This window comes from Equus caballus, chromosome 1 (assembly GCF_041296265.1).
Source record: "Equus caballus isolate H_3958 breed thoroughbred chromosome 1, TB-T2T, whole genome shotgun sequence".
In the NCBI taxonomy this organism is placed as follows: domain Eukaryota; kingdom Metazoa; phylum Chordata; class Mammalia; order Perissodactyla; family Equidae; genus Equus; species Equus caballus.
Window position 1 is genome coordinate 186,955,147 of NC_091684.1, and position 18,890 is coordinate 186,974,036.

Consider the following 18,890-nt stretch of genomic DNA (forward strand, 5'->3'; position numbering starts at 1 on the left):
GAACTCTCACATACTAAGGCATAAAATTGGTACATACTTTTTGGAAGATAATTTGGCAACATCTATGATTTAAAATGTACATATCATTTGATCCTGTAAGTACAAACCTAGGAGCTTATTTTATAGAAATATATATATATATACGCACACAATGCAAAAATAGTACAAGAATACTTATTGCTCTGTTGTTTATTATAGTGAAAATCTGGAAACAACCTAATGGTCCATCAAAAGGATTAATTTAATAAATTGCAGCATGTAGGGAAAAAAATACTATGCTGTTGTTAAAAAGACTATACTGCCATGGAAAGATATCAATGATATATTTTAATTGAAATAAACAGTTAGCAGAATATTATCCAGAGTATAATCTGCTAACAGAGGTAGTGATCCACAGAGGTTAGGAACACGGGCTTTGGGGTCAAGCAGCCCTGAATTTGAGTCCCGGCTCCACTACTTATCAGATATGTGAGAGTTACTAACTTTTCTGAGTCTTGGTTTCTTCATCTGTCCAACTGGAATGGAGCCTAATAATACCTGCCTCACAGTTATGAGATTTCCCAGTACACAGTAGAGGCTAAATATGTACTAGTTACTATTATTACTGTTACCAGTTTTGAATAATTATTATTTTCAACCAATTCTTTTATGAAAATCGCTTCCAAAAGCAAATCGAAACCTTTGGAAAATTATGCTGGAGAGAGTCTAATTGAATCTATATGTCACAGACAATTTTATCTATGTAACTGAAATATTCTATTCCTTTGATCATCTAATACCTGGGATAATGAATTTGACGCATCAATTTTTGACATAGATCTGTTTTGATTGAATATTCATAAACCACTATACAAACAAGGAACACATTTGGGCATTATAAAAGCATCAAAATAAAGAACTATTATATTCAGATAGCCTCAGTTATGAAAACTTTAAGAAGTCTTAGTGGCACAAATTATACATTGTCCTGTAGTCATTAAACTGATTATTAATATCCTTCTTGTGGTAGTTTCCATTGTATACATATTTAGTTTTTAATCATGCTATCAGAAAAAACACAAAAAAGTAGAACGGCACCTTTTTAAGTATTTTTTCCCTAATAAGACTAGGAAAATAAGCCATTCAAAATGAGAAAACATGTTATGTAGAAATACATTAAAACGTCTATATCAACACAGAGTCTATATTTGAAGAAACATACATACCCTTCTGTTCGGAAAATCACCCGAAAGCTGTCCCCTAGGCTTTTATAACTGTTTGGATCAGTTGCACATCTCTGAATCTGGAACCTAGAAACAAAATCAAACAAACAAAAAAAATCCCAGTTAAGGATTTTGCCAAATGGCTTTTCTCATTTTTCAAAGTCTTAGGAAACTCAGCCTTTTCAGATTAATCTGAAATATTCTTGTACTTGCTAAAGATTTTATTGATTTGTTTGCCTTCTATAACCTTTACCTTCTTTCGTAGCCTTTAAAATTACGATATTTCTTTGTACTTTAATAGAAACTGTAGAAAGAGGTTTTTTTCATCTGTTTCTTAGCCAGGCAGATGCACCCTGAGGCATTTATGCTTTTTTCTTTTGTGAAAAGCATACACAGATGTCATAGATTGTTTTAATGTATAATTCAGAAATCTGAAGATGCATATGAAAGAAATATGTAGCTCTATTTCTTATCTTAATTAGTGCTTCTTGATGGTAATTTAATACAAAGGTTAACGATACAGCAGCTGATATGGCCTAACTTTGATCCTGATTGTGGATTTGGGATTCGCTCTGGCAGACAAGAGCCTGTGCTGTATTGGCTGTATGGTTTACCATCGCTGCTTCGAGATGGAACAGAGTCTGTCATTAGGGGTAGTTCAGGCTACCTGGATCTTCAAAGAAGCACAGTGCTTTGCATATAGTTGGTTCTCAATAAAAATGTGTCCCATTTTAGAGAGCTAAATTCTTTTTGGGCATCTCAGAACTCTAACCTTCAAAATGTGGGCGTTTCCAGTATGAGAGTCTGAACTTTTTATTTCGTATTTTGCCCTGAGGTTTGTTTCTAGAGATTTATGACCGGCACTCTCATTTCCCCACTGTTCTCCATTTTCTGGTTTCTTTAGCCTGCCTACTCCTTGTGTTTAACTTCCTTGTCCTAATTCTGAGTTAAGGCCCTTCTCTCTTCTGCTCTTCCCCCCACAATTTTACCAAGGATTTTTTAAAAGAACTTTTCAAAAGCACCTCTAATACGGTGTACTTTAAGATGCTTTTCTCAGATTGTTGGATTTACGATAGGAACACAATTTCTACCTCTAAGAATGATATATTTTATAGTTCTAGGTCCTAGGGAGTTATGCTGGAAACTAATACATATATCAGAGAAAAGAGTGAATATTTTGCTTTGACTGAAGCAGTTGGGAATATGAACAGAATGAGCATATGATAAGACTGGAAAGTGAGGCTGGATTACATTTGATTTTGTAAAGAGGAAAGTTGCCGAGGGTGACTGTGCAGGACAGTATCTGCTCTAAGATGAGGGAGTTGAGCCTTCCAGCAGAGTGCCTGGCATGGACAAATCTCTAAAAAGATATTTCTTGCCTGACTGGGTGGCTTAGAATGGGAGTAGGGAGGGCAGAGCAACCACGAGGGTAATTGATCGTCTGGGTGAAGAACATAACGCAGAATATGAATGAAGGCAACGGAAATGGAATGAAGGAGTGAGCTTCTTGGATGGTCCTTTTTCTCTTTAAATAACTTTTTTTATGATACTTTCAACATGATTCCCTCTTGATCCTCTTCAACCCAGCAAGTAATATTCCACAGTTCCAGATCTACTGATGCCAAAGTTTAAAATGTCCTAAATATTCATCTTCATAATGGTTTTGCTTGTCAAACTCACACCTTACTTAGCAGGATCATTTTTAGAAGGTGAGTTTCTGGACAAGAACTATATGTCTTACATTTAAATTGCCTGGAGCCTATCAGAAGATCATGGACCAGAAGAGTGAGCTGATTTAAACTGTTCTGGATCCAGAGGTGCACTTGGTCTGTGTCTAACTACTGGCCCAGAGACTCAGTAAGCGGTTTATAGAGAATCAAGAATGAGATTTGATGGTCAGGTAGACAGACCATGTTCGGTGTTTCAGGACTACTGCATGTAGATGAAATAACTGGGTACCCTGGATACAAATGAATCAATACTAAACACAAAATCATACAATGGGAGAAGTATATGGAGGTCTATACAACAAACAGCTCTGGAACATAGCGATTTCCAAACTATGACTTTGATTCCAGTGGAAAAAAGAAATTTCCATCTCTGCATTTGCATATTTGCAACCTATATTTATTGCTGAGTATGAAACATTTTCTTATGTCTAGTTAGGAAATCCAAGACTCTTCAATGGTTCAGAAAAAATTTATTTATTTATTTATTTACTTATTTTTTTTGAGGAAGATCAGCCCTGAGCTAACATCTGCTGCCAATCCTCCTCTTTTTGCTGAGGAAGACTGGCCCTGAGCTAACAACCGTGCCCATCTTCCTCTACTTTATATGTGGGATGCCTGCCACAGCATGGCTTACCAAGTGGTGCTATGTCCGCACACAGGATCCGAACCAGTGAACCCCTGGGCCGCCAAAGCAGAATGTGCGCACTTAACCGCTGCGCCACTGGGCTGGCCCCATTTCAGAAAATTTTTAAGAAAATTATTTAAAACAGTTTTATCTATTATAAAAGTATTACATGCTCATAGATTTTTTTCATAATATCTGTGATAATTTTCATTAAGTTCATTTCCTCCATCAAATTCCTTTCTAGATGTTTTCTCCCCAATTACCAAGTATTTTAAAAATATTTGCCAGAAGAAATAAGATGCTACAAGTTTTACAAAAACACAGGGCATTATCTCCACTCTCAAGAAGCACAATAAATAAACAAATGAGAAAAAATAATTAACAATACAAGAAAAAATATCCAAAATGTCAAGCAGCTTCGGTACCAAGTGGCCCAGGTGTTCATTGGCGGAGCAATTACTGCTTTCTGCGGGGGTCCGCAAGGATTTCAGGAAGGAGAAGGGATTTAGCTGGTTCTCACAGGATTCAGAGAGGCAAAAAAAGTCAGCTAGAAGGAAGCATTCTAGGTGGGAAAATGAGAGAAACAAAGGCCATGAGGAAAGGTCGTCATTTCAAGAGAAGCCAGGGAAAAGATCCCCATCATAGCAACCTGTTTGGCTTTTCCCTCGCGACAGATGCTCTGGCACTCGGCTGGCAGCATGCAGCTGCTCAGGGTGGGCGCGGGCCTGAGCAGGTTAGAGGACAGTATTTGCGTGATAAAGTCAAAGCCTAATATAGACATTTGACTTTTTTCTGCTCCTCAGCTGAATATCTAGAAAATCCCAATGTTTAGAAAACCGACCTTAGCCCCTCTGTTACTGCTGGGGTTAGAGACGTCACCTTTGTCTATAACGTCTGCATGCTCCGGCAACACCAAGGCGGGTCTTCCGTCAGCTTATGCAAAGATGAATACAGAGTACAGCCATTTCACACTTAACTAGTTATCTAATCTGGCTATTGGAAGTCTAGGCACTTTACTCACTTGTTGCAATTTCTTTCTTTTTTCAGAATCCAACAGATAATATTTCTAAACTGCTATTCATTCAGTTAATAAGAGTTCTTGAACACTTACTGTGTATTAGGTACTCCACTATTTGGGGGCTTACAAAGAAATAAGACATAATCCTGCCCTTTAGAAGCTTGTAGTAAGGTGAAGGAGGTGCACAAATAGATGATTACCGTATGCAAGTAATAATGTTTAGGTATAGTGCTTCGGAGTATCAGATGTCAGCCAGCCAGTTTTACTGGCACTGAAGGAGCACCAGTGTCACTCTCATTGGAGATGATCTCCTATTTACGGGTGGACTGTGACTGATAGAAAATAGTACTATGCAGAGATATTGGAGGGAAGAGAGAAAATGGGAAGGATATCTTTGGGCTAAATATCCGTGATTAAACTTTACCCACACACTTTAGAACAGGCAAAAAGGACAGTCAGTGGAATTCTCGAGGAGTGTTCCATTTAGAAGCTGACTGTCTGATGAGTGACGCTGTGTTAATTACAAACAGGCGCAGCAACATCAAAATGACATTACATGAGGAGAGTCTAGAAGCTGTTTTGTACAGGGATGGCAAAGGATAGGCATGCTTGGTAAAGCCTCCCCACCTTTCCTTACTCTGCTAAAGTGGCCGGAGGCCCCAAGAGAGAGGCTAAGGCAGGTACAGTTGTCTCTTCTACTGCGCATCTCACATCTGGCGTGTCCACACTTTGCAGAGAAAGTACATGCAGCATTCAGTTCCAATACACACGACTTATTCTGATCACAGAGTTATCAGCTCTTCTAAGGAATCTGTTTCAAGTCAATATAATTATAGTGCACTTTGGTCAATCATGTAAAACAGCAATTTCCTTTTTCCTCTCCACTACATTTCAGCAACTTAAAAGGTTTCTCTCTTGGATTGAATCTTTACGTCGGCATTTTCCAAGCAGCATTCTGTGCTAGCAAATTCTCTCTATGCTCGAGGAGACAATTTTCCAGTTACGTAACACAACTTTTTGTAAAATTACAAAGGCAAAGCCATACTACTCCTGATTGTATTTAGAAGAAAAGGTTGGACCTTTCCCTTGTTGTAATAAAGCAGCTTAGACACATCTGGAATCTCCATCTGAGTAACCTCTTTTATTAGAATGGAACTTGCTGCCAAACTGGCAAATTGGACAATGGGGTAACAATTGAGAACTATCCAGTGCCTGACATCTAGTCAGAGTGAAACATAAGGGGGTGAGTGTGGCTCAAACCCTACATTCCATTGCCCAGGAGCCAGCAATCCCCTCTGCCATGGTGCCCGGGAACATAGGACTGCACACGCCTACAAGTGGGAAGGAAGAGCCCTACCACCTGCCTCAGGTCGACATGAAGCGAGACACTGTGGTAACCAGTAGGGCCAGCAGGGCTGCTCAGAGTTCACAAACAAATGCACAAGCATATTTTTGAAAGCCAAAGAATGTTCTCACTCACTAAAATATTTTTCTCTGAACTCGTCAAGAACCAAGACTGAAGCTTTTCCCACTGACCTGATTGTGTGCCCAGTCAGTGACACTAAATTTTAAATTAGTCTGTTGTTGATTCTCAGCACAATTAGGCCACTTAAGACATTCAGCTTGTCTGCGCCCCTCTTAAGATACGGCCTGGAGGAGGATACGTCTATAAGAAACAAAATGGCTTTGCTGCCTTAAGAGCTGGCAGATGAAGTTGTTTGAGACTTCCCAAACCTCAAATTCATGCAGTTCTTTTATCTCCAAAGTAATTTTACTTCTATCATCTTCTTAAAAATTACTGATGGCTGATAGAGTCTATTCTGGGGAGTGGAAGCTTCGGGACATACACACATACACAGATACATCTATATATGTGTGTATATGTATATACAACTTATATACTTATATGAAGGGCAGCAAGTGAGTTGCAAAGAATCAGACTGGGGTAGGTGATGAGATTTGTCCTGAAGCTATATTTGCATAGCACACACTCTGTTTGTTGGTTAGATCACGTGATTATTGGTGGTGCTTTAGGGTAGGGTAGGGAACTGATGGAGATTTGGGAGGGGAGGCAAAAGCCATTCCAAGCCATCCCTTTGGCTCTGCCACTAAAGCTAAGCGAAGCAGTGAGATAGGTGGAGTTGATTTCTAGCATCATGTCCAGATCATTTTCCAGTTCAATAGTATTCTTGTGTTCTCTCTTCCCTTCCTCTATTCAACCTTGCTCTCAGAAAAATATTCACATCAATTATTTACCCTTATTATGGCTTTTAATTTGATATGCTGTCTCTCAGAACTTGTCCCCGTTAAAGGGATATCAGCTACCAAGGAGGACGAAGGAAGGTTTAGGTTGGTTTCGAGTGGGGATGCACGGTACCTTTACCGCCAAAGACAGCCCTATGTGGTACCTTTTTTCCTGAGTGGAGTTTATGCTACCATAATGCACTAGATGACAAAAATTACACCTTTGTGTTAAAGGAGGGGAGGCACATTGGGGAATTGAGATACAGACTAGGAGCCACCAGTTACGATTCCAGTGTGGCCCCAATAAATAGTATAACCTGGGAAGATTCGTCCTTTATTCCCACTTTACCTTTCTCCTCAGCAGTAAAATGGGACAGCAGACATTAGACACTTTGATTTTGACGGGACAGCAACACACAGGCTTAATATTTGAGTTTGTTAGCCGTAAGACAGAAGAGACATTTCCTTTTGTTCTGTAAAGCCCCAAATTCTGTATTTTATAAGAGTGGGAGACTGCTAATAAAAACTGTACTCTGACAGTAAGTGGTGATGAACTGAATGAAACTCCCCGCAGAGATCTTTGTAAATGTGCTATGAACAAAGATTATTAGTAATTACCAGAATGTTACACGTGCTCCTTAATAAACACTTGAGAAGCCCACTAATGAATCAGAGATTAACAGACTAAAGGTTAGCAATTACAGAACACATTAAAAGGATAACTGTAGGAAGATTAAATAAAGATTTTAATTCACTGTAATTAGCCTATCTTACTGAAATAAGATGTTGCTCCTACAGAGTATGTTTGCTTTCTTACTGGTTGGTTGAGCACGATAAAGTCAGACTGAGCACGCAAAGACACGTCTGAGGCTTCGAAATTTAGGCGTACACACCCACCTTATAAACTTTGGGAAAAGGCCCTAGAAGTCACATCGTTAGAAAAATTCCCACCGTGTATATTTGTTTCCTGTACTCTGAAAAGTCACCTTCCACTGAGGCTGCCCCAAGAGAAGAAATACCCTCTTCGCATGCAAAGCTAATCCCTGAACTGAGGGGGAATGGGGCCTCTGCACGTGTCAACCCACAGACAGACCACATCAGATGGTGGGGAGATGAGGCTGTTGATTTAGGAGAAGATTCTGACAGTTTTCTTTAGCAAGTGCTGGGGAGAAAGATTTCCTTCTAAAATTTCTCTGTGTCCATAGCTTTATTGTTCCAGTTTGAAGTACCTGGTGATTGTGAATGCTAACTTTTTGAAAAAAGTAAGGCTGTGGGTATTTTGTTTCACTTCAGATTGAGTAGAACAGCTATCCACATGACATTGCCTCAGCCATGGTGAGCACAGGAGCCCTCTGATCACGTCGGAAGGGGGTGGTTTACAATTCTAGACACAGATTTCTGTCTCAACATTTCCTCAATCCCCATCTGCACTAGGGGCAAGGTTAAGAGCTCTGGGGACCCAAAGAGGAATGAACCACAGATCTTGCCCTCCAGAGCGGAACAAAGACATGGGGGTCAGGGAGATGTTCATAATTAATTATAAAATAAGGCCGAATACAAGCGTTAAGTAGAGACTCTAGGAACTTGGCTCATCTGTGATTTCAGCATTGCCTTTGCTTGCTGGGTTCACAGACTGGGCCTGGCATCAATTAACACCCTGAAATAATGCTAACAAATCCGCAAGGGGCATGAGGCTGGCTCTGCCGGAGCAGCGATCACTGACAGAAATTCAAAAGCTGTACTTGCACATATTTGGCTGCTTATCAAATTATTCTAAAAATTCAGGGAAAAGAACGATACTTTTCCTGATTGTTGCCCAGTCATTTCCCTAGGAGAATCTCTTTATAACAGAAATAGAAACCTATACCTGGTAAAAATGAAGATGTCCCTGCCTGTTTAAAGTCTGAATGTCTTTATTAAGTCTACGTGGGCTGGGCTATGCTTCGGCTTAGCTTTTAAGATATTTCAAAGAAGACCAATAAATTTCTCTATGTTATTATAAAACAGCTTATAATTTGAAGAAATATGTAACCTGGAGTACTCAGTCAGCCTAGATAATTACTACAGATAAGGCAACAACATCTTGGCAAGGCCACAAAAGCACGGGAAATCTTCTGTGCCGTGTAATTTTGAACACGTTTTTGAACAGAGCCTCAAAAATACTATCTCTCTGAAATATCAGATCAACCCAGATAGCCTGATTATACTTTAAGTAATTTCCTGTGATCCTAGACACATCTAATTGCAGTCTCCTTTCACAAGCCAAGGAGATTTAAGGTCTGATATTCTGTGACTGTACATTTTACAATTCACACTTTAACAGTACACTTAAATATCCTACAAATGGTTCATCATTCTGCCAACCACAAATTTTGTTACAAAAACATTTACCTAGGTGTCCCTGATTATCATGATGAACTACGTCTAGTTCTGTACATCTTACACAATTATAAGACATATGGGATTTTCAGTATTTAGAATCTGTGTAAAATTTGACATTGTAAAATGTATCATGATAACAGCATTTACTCTACCAACTGGCACAAGTTCTTCCAGTTGTTTATATTATTTATGGGATAATAACTAAGTATACTGACAACATAATTCTAAAATTTATTTTAATGACAACACGCTAGTTAAGTCAGAGACAAGTGATCATGAGAGATTACAATCTAAATCTAATAATGTTAAACCACAAGTAATAAACTAGGCTAATTGACATAGCTGTGTAATTACAGTGCTCCAAGCATAAACTGGTGTCAATTAAACAAAAGCTTGATCAGCATGACTTTCAGTCACTTTGCCTTGTAGAATGCATCTCACATCATAAAACCATGCTGAATATCAGATTATAGTGCTGCCACTCTTTGAATATACATATGTGTGTATGCAGACATACATTTAATTAAACTTCATATTTAATGCCAACAAATGACCTTACACCTAGATGCACCTACCTACATTTTCCCAAGTTCATTGACCTAGGCTGGCCATTAGGGGTTTAATTAGCATAAAACCAACTCGTACTTGGGAAATGAGCGAAGGATGGATCACAGATTGGAAATAAAACCCATTATCAATGAAACGAGAGTAGACAGGGCACATCAACTTCAGCAATCAAATACTAAAATTACCAGAGTCATGACAAGTATCATAGTTTTCCTCTATATCCAAAGTAATTATACTTTTTAAAAATTTGACCTCTCCCTCAAAAAAAAGTTTGCTATGTTCTTCCTCTCTCTGATCCTCCCCAGCTACCTCCTTGGGTCCACCAGTTTTCCCAGTGTTCACCAATTCCACCTACTGCCTGGCGACAGAGAGCCACACGACATCATTCTTACCTGTTGAACCTCGGCTCATTGCTCAGGATGAGATTGAAGTTCTTGGTTTCTGGCCTCCATAAAAGATTTCCAGAACAGGGAATTCAAATGCAGTCAAATTTACCAGAACCCTCTTACCGGCACTGGGAACTGAGCCACTTTACAGGAACTAATTATGCACTAGAGACCATAAGCCAGGGTCCTGGTGAGAGAAAATGTCAGAGATATAGAGTCTCTGGAGAGCTAATATACCACTCCGTTTTATTTTAACTGATCAAATGTGCCTATTTTATGGTTTATTTAGTACTGATAAGGAAGGGTGCTGTTCTGTAATGTCAAAAGAAGAAAGATTAAAAGAGTGGGTGGTTTCCTCGCATTCATAAGCACAAATGCTTATGCTAGAAAGACATTTGGGGAACAGAGATAATCAACTTGGCTAATAAGGAAGAAAACATACTCATGCTTATCACAGTTGAGGAAATATTCAAGGGGAGTTTTTATTTTTACATCAAGATTGACCTCATGTGTTACCAAGATTTGGATCAGTTGTTATCAGTTCCAAATGGGGACACAGCTTTCAAAAGCATTTCATAAGTGGACAGGACCCCAAAATGACCATTAAATGGTAACTGTACTGCTTACTTATAAATCACTTCTAACTTTGAGAGCACCTTTACAGATATGATCTCATCTCAGGGGGCCCCTTAGTTTCACAGTTCCTTATATGTGTAGGGTTAAAAAATCACTTGAAAAAGGAAAAGTATCATCTTGGAGCTAAAAAGCATCAGACTAGATGGAATAAGTTTCCCCGACGTCTCTCAGGTGTACAGTAAATTCATGTCTCAAGTTCAGTGAAGGACCAGTAAAACTGCTTCTCTGAACCCAAGCTTTTTCATTTGTTAAAAAAGGAATAATGTTACTTGCACATCACCCAACTGCCTTTGAGGTTTACCTCTGGAACTCTAAAGAAATATCCTTGAATTAACTGTGCTGTGGAGAGCTGGGCTTCAGAGACACATCAATTGTGTTAATTTAAGTTGATTCCTCACTGGCAGGAGTATACACTGTGGATGGAGAGAGATCTCTTCATGGGGAGGTGGGGGAGACATCTCTGTAGAAGAGTTTAGAGGCAGTCCTATTTGAAGAGCAAAAGACATCATGCGATTCCTTTCAGCTCTCTCATTGTAGACAATTGAATTGATACATTCTGGACCAAAAAGCTTCTCTATCTTTCTATATTTATCTAGCATATATTCTATGAAGTTCATTTATTTCCAGGTGTTTATGTGCCTACTGTGTGCCTAGGGAATATCGTCAAGTCCAATATCAACTAATGAGCTCTGTAACTTCTCTCTCTCTCTCTCTCTCTCCTTCCCTCCCTCTGTCTCTCTCAACTAGATGCTTTTAATAGTGAATATTCCATTAAGTCATGAACTGATGCTCTAGAGATCCCTAGTGAAAGGGTGCAGTTTCATTGTTATCAACAAATAATATGCTAAAAATAAATAAAAATCACTTCGAACACCGGCAAGAGAAGAAATGCATGAATTACTCCCACCCAGAAGGCCTGACTTGTCCACAGAACTTGTACAGGAAACTGTGCTTCGCTAATAAACCAAATGCTTCATAAAAGACAACTCATATTTTTGGCAGAATTATAAGTGGGTACTTTGGCGGGTAGCAAAGCACAAGACAGTTCAAGTCATTTAATTTTATAAAATGCTGATCTTATTCCAACTGGCAGCTTTTACATAAATGTAACTTTGCATTTTAAAACAATTATCTTTAAAAAAAATAACTCTCCGTTCTACAAATTGAGATCCAGATAATTGGATATCTTGGTTAATCGAAGTATCCTTGGTTAATTTTAAAGACTAATCATAAGACATTCATTTAAAACGAGACCCAAGTGAGAAACCCACAGTGAATACATAAGAGTTAAACCTACAGTGAATACATAAAAAAATGTCCTGAAACAGTGAAATTTACAGAGAATCCAAGCCAACTTACATTTATTGAGTGCTTACTCTGTACTGGGCACTTAGGTTTTAGACTCTGCTTCACTAAGATAGCGACACTCTTACAGAAGTTGGCATTCTAATAGGAGACAAGATGTAGCATTAAAACATTAATAACAGGCAGGTCTTCCCAGATTTGTCATATTCTTGCTTGCCTCCTTAAACAGTACCCAGGGAAGGCAACACAGCGTTTTCATAGTGCCTGGGGTTGGTGGGGACCTTCTGCATGGGAATTGCCTTCCTGTGCTGTTCCACAATGATCTCCTCAGGCCTCACAAGGCTTGGGCAAGCCAGTCCCTACACTAATGGACTCACACTGCTTTTCTAGCGCTCAGTTTTCCTTGTATGGTTTGTTCTATCCCTTATTGCCAGGCAATGGGCTATCATTATTGCACATCAGTGTGTCTGCCTCTAAGCCACTCTCCCTGCTCCCCTCTCCTCCTCCCACTCTTTCTCCCCTGCATTCTTCCTATGACCTTTAATTCACCACTTAAAACCAGCAATGAACTAAGGACCAGATAACCCAGCTTGGTCATGGCTGTTAGTGAGGGCCTCAGGGGCCATACTATGATTCAGGTCCACGAACATCAGTGCCCAGCCTTTGCAACATTGACTTTGGCCGTCCAGAGATCATTTTCGCATGTGTTTTGTTTCTCAGTTCTGTGCCAGAGTTGAGGTTCTGAGATAAGTGGCCTCTGGCTGAGTTGGAACTTTCCCTGAGAATGCACTGTCCTGAGAGGTGGGAAGGGGCAGACAGCCGCCATTTTCCTCTCGTGTTCTCCCCTAGGCGCTGTGGTCAGGCTCAGGTAGGACACCTCTGATGGGTGCAGTCTTTCCTCCTGGTGGGAGGATGGTCCTGCTGCCATGCGCTCCTATTCCTTCAGACGTCCTCTCTGAAGGCTTAACAAAGAGTTCCTGTCACTCCAGGAAGCCAAACAAGAACTAATTTGTACTTTGTGATGAGGATGATGATGAGGACACAGAGCACAGCGACACCAGACATAACAACTACTTCATTCTGTCCCCCTGTCTGTTTTTTGGATTCTGTTTCAGTTTGTTTCTTCAAATAAAATACCCTTCCATGTTTTTTTTTTGTGTTTGTTTTCCACGTCTGCATTATGGACTATGTGGTAAGGGTCTGTTATTTAGATCCTCATAAATGCATGTTTAGTTTGAAAATTTGAGAAAAATATGAAAACGCCTTTTGAAAAACTTATATATTTTCAGAATTCTGACCAAATCACTGTGGTTTTCTCTCAGCTCTGGTGGTATTGCACTATCCCTTTTGGGGGAAAAAAGAGAAAGAGAGAGAACCACTGCAAAGGATTCTACTTCTCAGTACAAATACTTTTGGAACTGCTAAGCCCGCTCTTACTCATGTGTGTTAGGTCAAATTCTGGCAGAAATCATGGGACAGCTGCAATTCCATGCTTTGAAATATCTCTTTAAAAAAGTCTTGATATAATTTATAGAATAGTTGGCAGGTATTCTCTTATTTTTTTTTCATTCCCTTGAATGTAGACAACTTTTGGAATAAAGCAAGGGGAGAAATGTATGTTTTCAATGGTGAAGCAGTATATTCACAACTTTAAATATGTGATGCCAAGAAAACTTTCTGCAATGAAGACTGGTTCAAATATAAATATATATTTTTAGTAATATTACTTGTTTCAGTTTGAGTTTCAGCTAGTTATCAAGAGAATTAAAAAGTTGTACAATTTCTGAAAGTTTTTATGACTTGAGAAAAATTTTACCACCAGTAAACAAGTATACAATTGAAGATACAATACTTTTAGATACAAATAAGATAAAGAAAATTTTCTTAAATATCACAAATGTAAACATTCTAGAAATTTGAAGGCATAAATAGGTGACTCTTTAGTTACACTGCAATACCTATCCAAAATTGCATAGCTTCACCGGGGGCTTCGGTTGCTAAAACTGACGTGTGTCAAGGTAACTCACATTGAGGGCCATGCTTATTACAGATACCGTGTGTGACAAGAAGGCGTAATGAGGTTTCCTGGGAACTGGAACTGGGACATGAGAATCCATCAGGGACTGTAGCAGAAGTGATAAGCTGTCCACAGAAACCTCTTGCTCCCTGTTTCATTGCATCAAGTTGATGCTGGATGGTATCAACATGGCCAGATAGTGAATATATCCCCAGCCCCTCTACACATCCAGGTGTAGGTAATGTGGCTAGTTCTTTTCAATGTAATCTAAGTGAAGTGATGCATGTCAATTCCAGGCTGAGACTTCTAAGATGTGAGTGGGGCTTCTTCATTCCCTCTCTTGTTTCACTTGCAAGATGTACTTTGCGAAAGATGTCTTACATCAAGATTAGCTACATCTTACATCAAATCTGCATACCAGCAGGAAGGAGGCAGCGGACTCTAAAGCTCAAGTAGGTGAAGAGCCACAAGATGGTAGGAGCCTGGATCCCTAGATCACACAGTGGGGAAAATCTCCTGCCATCTAGTAACACTCACATTGGTCTATTATATTAGTCTACTTTATTGGCATAAACCAATGAAATTTAGGGCTTTTATTTGTTACTGCAGCTAGATTAGCTTTGACTGATCCAAGATCAACATTATACTGTGTCTCTGCCTCTCTCCATGTCCTCTCTGTAGATCAGTTCCTTTTGGTTACTCATGCTTCCTGTTCCTCCACATCACTGACTTTGACAGAACAACCCCAGCCTTGGTGTAATATGACACAAACTTAGTACCCTCTGAGCCCACCCTGGTGGTCTAGTGGTTAAGATTCAGGGCTCTCACCACTATGGCCCAGGGTCATTTCTTGGCCGAGGAACCATACCACCTGCCTGTTGGTGTCATACTAGGGCAGCTACATGTTGCTGTGATGCTGAAAGCTATGCCACCACTATTTCATATAGCAGCAGGGTCACCCATGGTGGACAGGGAGTTTCCAGACTAAGACAGACCAGGAGGTAGGAACTGGTCACTCACTTGCAAAACATTGGCCACAAAAACCCTATGAATAGCAGCCAAGTATTGTCTGATACAGCACCAGAAGGCGAGAAGATGGCACACAAAGACCAGGCAGGGTTCCGCCCTGTTGTTCACAGGGTCACTAGGAGTTAGAATCCACTCCATGGCGCTAACAAAGTACCCACCATCACTTACTCCTTTCTGCCACCACATGTGCCAATATCTTTCATTTGCTTCCCCAGATCCACTCTTTACCCTTTCTACCCTGTTCACTCCCCTGAGAGGAGTCAAAAGACTCCTATGTTCTTTGCTTTTCAGTTGGATTTGGTCAATGAGAAGCCTTGGCAGGTGACGGGAGGAAGGGAGGAAAATGAGTGGGATATTTATTTGTCTCATTCCTTCCTGTGGGGCTTCCTCAGGCTTGTCTCTATCAACAGAAGTTCACTGCTCCTCTCAAGGAGCCCTCTCTTCTTGACTTTCACCTTTCAAGTTTTGGTAACTTTCCCTTCCCGAATGCCTTTGAGTTTAGAGGAAGCGACAGCTTTACCTCTTGCTGCTGCTGGCCCCAGGATCCTGACTTTGTCCTTGTGATTTCCTTACACCCTGCCTATACTTTTGTAACGAACACATTTATAAACCCTCTTCAAATTATCCTACTTTAGGAATGCTGTCTGTTTCCTGTTGGTTCTCTCCCTGTAAAATCATATCACAGTTAAAATTCTCTAAGGAGTAGCTATCTACCACTGGCTCACTTAGTCATGTCCAGGGGATGGAGTTATTATGTAAACTTGGCCATCAAGCCCACCCCTTCAGCTGAGCTTTTGAGTGATGACAACTTGCAGAGAAGGAGGAAGTTTGCAGGAACCTCAAAACATGTCTACCAAATAGTGCACCTTCATTTCTTCTGGTGAAAGTTTCCCTTCTTTTCGCTCCTCTTCAGCTACATGATGGCCATCAGCCGCTGGTTCATTTTTCTTTCTTGGTAGATTGTTTCACCCCTGAGACAGCACATTTTTGCTTTTAACAGGATTGTGCACTGTGAATAGTGCATATGCCTAGTACATCATTTAGCATCCAATTCTTTACATTTAAAAATGGAAATGTTCAGAAAAACAAAAAGGGAGAAAAAGTGGAAATAACCACAGAATCATGGTTTTCCATGTTATTTTAGGGGGAACAACATCTTTTTGCCAACCTGGAAGTATCACAGATATGTCATATAGTATTTGCATCCAAAGAACTAATCACAGTGTTCTCTTTCACTTTTTTTCACTATCACTCACGTTCCTTTCACTGTTACTAGTTCCCAGCAAAAGATGCTACATAAGCACCCAACTGAATGAGAAATTATCATAACAGCAAACATCCCACCGCTTCCATTCAGTGTGAAGTGCTTCACACATGGAGGGCCAGGCAGCTTCAGTAAAGTGCCTAACTTAAGGCATTATGAACATTGTTTGTGTGAATATCCAGGTACAGAATCCAAACATTCCATATTAAGTGTTTATTTTTCTCTAAATATTTTAATCTAGCGTACTAGTAAGTCTTTGGTGATAACAGTTGTCTCCTTTGTCTTATTTCAGGAAAAAGGGAACCAGCGAGCAGTCACATTCCTCCCCTGGGAGAAGACAAGATGGGAAAAAAAAATATATTTTCATTCTTCTTAAAGTTTCATGTTTTATATAAGCTGAAAAAAAGGTTAATATTGAAAAATAGTAATTTTTACAAATTAATATATTCTTAAGGAATAGTACCATGGCCTTTCAGCGTACATAGGAAAGCTGCCACCTTCCCCTCCTCAATATCCTACATCACCAATGTCATGACTTGGGATATATGCAAAGGCTTCAGTTGACTAGAACTTCTGATAGGTTCAAAGAAGGACATGGTTATCTGGTTTCAAAAGTCACAGATTGAGCAAAGGACCCCCACAAGCCTCTGAGCACACACACATGCATAACTAAAATAATGGGAAATAAGTGTGCTTGGCAATCAGTCCAGCACAAAAGCATTTTATTTATGCTGATTTCTAGTGGATCTGTAGAAAGTGATTTATCTTTGCTTTATCATGTTTCTTCTAAACAATAACTATGTACAAAAAGACCATTAACATAGCACTAGAGCTTTGAGTAAAATCCACAAAGGCTTAAAATTGCACTGTCCAATATGGTAGTCGGTAGTCACATGAGGCTGTTGAACAGTCGAAATGTGCCTAGTGCAACTGAGGGAATGAATTAATTTTATTTTAATTAACTTAGATTTAAATCTAAGAGCTAAAGATGTATAAAATAATTTCCCATTAAACATAACTTCATCATTTTACTAGGACTACACTTTAATCATTGCATCTCATTACATGTAGTATAGTAAGAATCACAGTTTACTCTGGAAGATGTGGCTAGTGGCAAATTTAAAATACATATGGCCTACATTATGTTTCTATTGGAAATCTCTGGCTTAAAAGCTGAGGTTTAAAGTTAAAATGATACTTTTTTTGCACACAGCTATACCCTAAATTATGTAGTATTCTCAGTTTGCGGGGCAACAATTCTAGTACATAGAGTAGGTACAAAATCTAGGAAAATGTTCTGAATTCAAATTCAGTTCTCCTCTTCTAAGCTTATAGTTTCTTAGTGCATAGTCCCTCATTACTTCAGTTGTTTAGACAGGTTTTAAACAAAATAAGTTTCCACCACAAGATAATTTTATTAGGTCAGCATTGAAGAGATTAAAGATGAAAATGCCTCCTTGGGGTACCTTGAACAATCTTTTTTGAGATGCATCAACCTTTAGAAGGAAGCCACAGTGCCTACAAGGCTGGCAAAATATTTTCTGAGAAATCCAAAATGGAATCTACTGGATTAAATTCCAAACCAAATTAGGAACATTGAAAAGACTCTTAAATACACAACGTTCTTTTCCTTCAAGCTATTTGAGTTGCAACTGAAGATACTAGTGCAGTGTTTTCCAAGTATAAAATCTGAGAAAGATCAAGACATAGATATGCTCAAGTCATTTCCATGCCTGTGTCTCTGCTAGTTTGATAAAACATTAAATACAACCTTCCAAACATAAGGGATTATCAGTATAGTCTTCAAGGAAACGAAATCCCTCACTGGAAAACAGAAATAAGCAGTGTCTCAGGAGAGTGTGAGGGAGAAGCTGGAGATGTTTGTGAAGAGAGAGTGACTTGAAAATCACCACAGTGTAATGAAAATTAAAAAGTGCTTTTGTCTTCCAAATCAGTCTAATGGCTCTATAAAATAATACACACATCTTCATTACAATGAGTCATAACAATGATTTGATATCTTCCAATTCCAATTTTATGCCTCTTTGTTTCTCCTTAGACAGGATAAGAGACAAAAACTGGAAAGTTTGGGTCATATGGATCATGGCAGCACTGCTATGTCTGGAATTTTCTTATAAATATTCTATTGCTTTGAGGCTCCCTGGCCTGGCTAAAACAGCAGGGACAATCTCATTTGCACTTTTATAGCAGTAGAGGGATTTTCAAGAGTTAAAACAATTTTCCATAATATTCTGTATTAACTTAACGGATCTGAAATGTGATTATTACACTTTTTCATGCTTTTCTGCAGGCTGACAATTTGGAAGTAGTTTTAGAAAAACAAAATTATAAACAAATGCCAACAGGAAGGCATTCTTGGATACTCAAAAAAATCTACTTTGCAACAAATTTTTACTGCCTGTTTGCAGCTTTATGCCTTTTTAAGATTATTTTTTTAAAACACTATAAATGGCTGTTTCTATGC

The 18,890-nt window shown here is 39.2% G+C and overlaps 1 protein-coding gene across 1 annotated transcript in view; it reads right to left on the reverse strand.

Moving 5' to 3' along the window:
* Window positions 1–18,890, reverse strand: part of SLC25A21 (solute carrier family 25 member 21) — a 438,774-nt gene that overhangs the window by 120,978 nt on the left and 298,906 nt on the right. The window contains exon 5 of the mRNA XM_014734192.3: window positions 1,206–1,289. Within this exon, the coding sequence (XP_014589678.1) occupies window positions 1,206–1,289 (84 nt within the window). The remainder of the gene's footprint in view (window positions 1–1,205; window positions 1,290–18,890) is intronic.